Genomic DNA, 889 nt, shown 5'->3' with positions numbered 1-889 from the left:
ATCACGGGCTTCATAATAGCAGACATTTTTTAAGGGATGTGGCTGCATAAAATGGATTTTCTTGGCTGTATGGTATTGTTTAATATGATTGACTGTATGCACTCTTGAGTCGGCTTGCCGGCATTTAGCACTTTATAATAAGTGTCACATATTGTTATTGTTATTGTTATTATTATTATTGTTGTTATTGTTATTATAATTATTATTATTGTTATTATTATAATTAGGCCTATCAATATTATTATTATTATTATTATTAATTTTTATTATTATCATTATTATTATTATTATTATTTGTAATCAATCAAGACTCTCTCCGAACAAATCTACAGAACTATACTTGCATATCTACAATCATCAAAAATGCAAAGTACATCATTTATTAGTTCATACCGTATACCATAAATCCAGTAAAGGTAAGAGGGTAGCCAGAATGACCATAGACGTGTTTACCTTCGTTCGTCAGCCAGACTTCATCGCCGACATTCAGTTGAACTGTTGCTCCAGAACTTAACTGATCATAACCACTAGTGGTACTACGACGAACGGTTGTGATAACTCGCCCATTTAACTTCATTGTAACATACAGATCATAACCACTTTGCGACAATAAACTAAACATGAAATAATAGAAACCTGAAATTCTACATGTAAACTTTCCGGTATTCTTATCGAAGTCTTCTCCGACATTAATCTCCATTGACGTGAACAGAATGATCGATTCTGAAGAGAGTACGTGAGTGGTGCGTACTGCAGTAAACGCAGATTTACGGACTTGTGGTGATTCGCCCTTTTCTCCTTTTGATCCATTGTTCCCTTGTGGTCCTTGTGGTCCTTGTGGTCCTATTTGTCCAAGCGGGCCTTGTTTACCTGGAGATCCTTCGCTTCC

General features: G+C 35.2%; 1 protein-coding gene across 1 annotated transcript; it reads right to left on the bottom strand.

The window, feature by feature from the left end:
* Positions 1-8: 8 nt before the first annotated feature.
* LOC117112189 (complement C1q tumor necrosis factor-related protein 3-like) lies at positions 9-886 on the bottom strand (the record flags this gene model as incomplete). Its single annotated transcript, XM_033255264.1, has 1 exon — positions 9-886. A coding segment is annotated over one exon (504 nt), but the record flags the coding sequence as incomplete, so codon positions are not given.
* Positions 887-889: the final 3 nt, after the last annotated feature.

The sequence above is a fragment of the Anneissia japonica genome, unplaced genomic scaffold (assembly GCF_011630105.1).
Source record: "Anneissia japonica isolate Jap-2015-1 unplaced genomic scaffold, ASM1163010v1 scaffold40893_len889_cov187, whole genome shotgun sequence".
Lineage (NCBI taxonomy): Eukaryota > Metazoa > Echinodermata > Crinoidea > Comatulida > Comatulidae > Anneissia > Anneissia japonica.
Note: the sequence above shows the minus strand (reverse complement) of the source record. Positions and strands in the feature narration are given on the sequence as shown.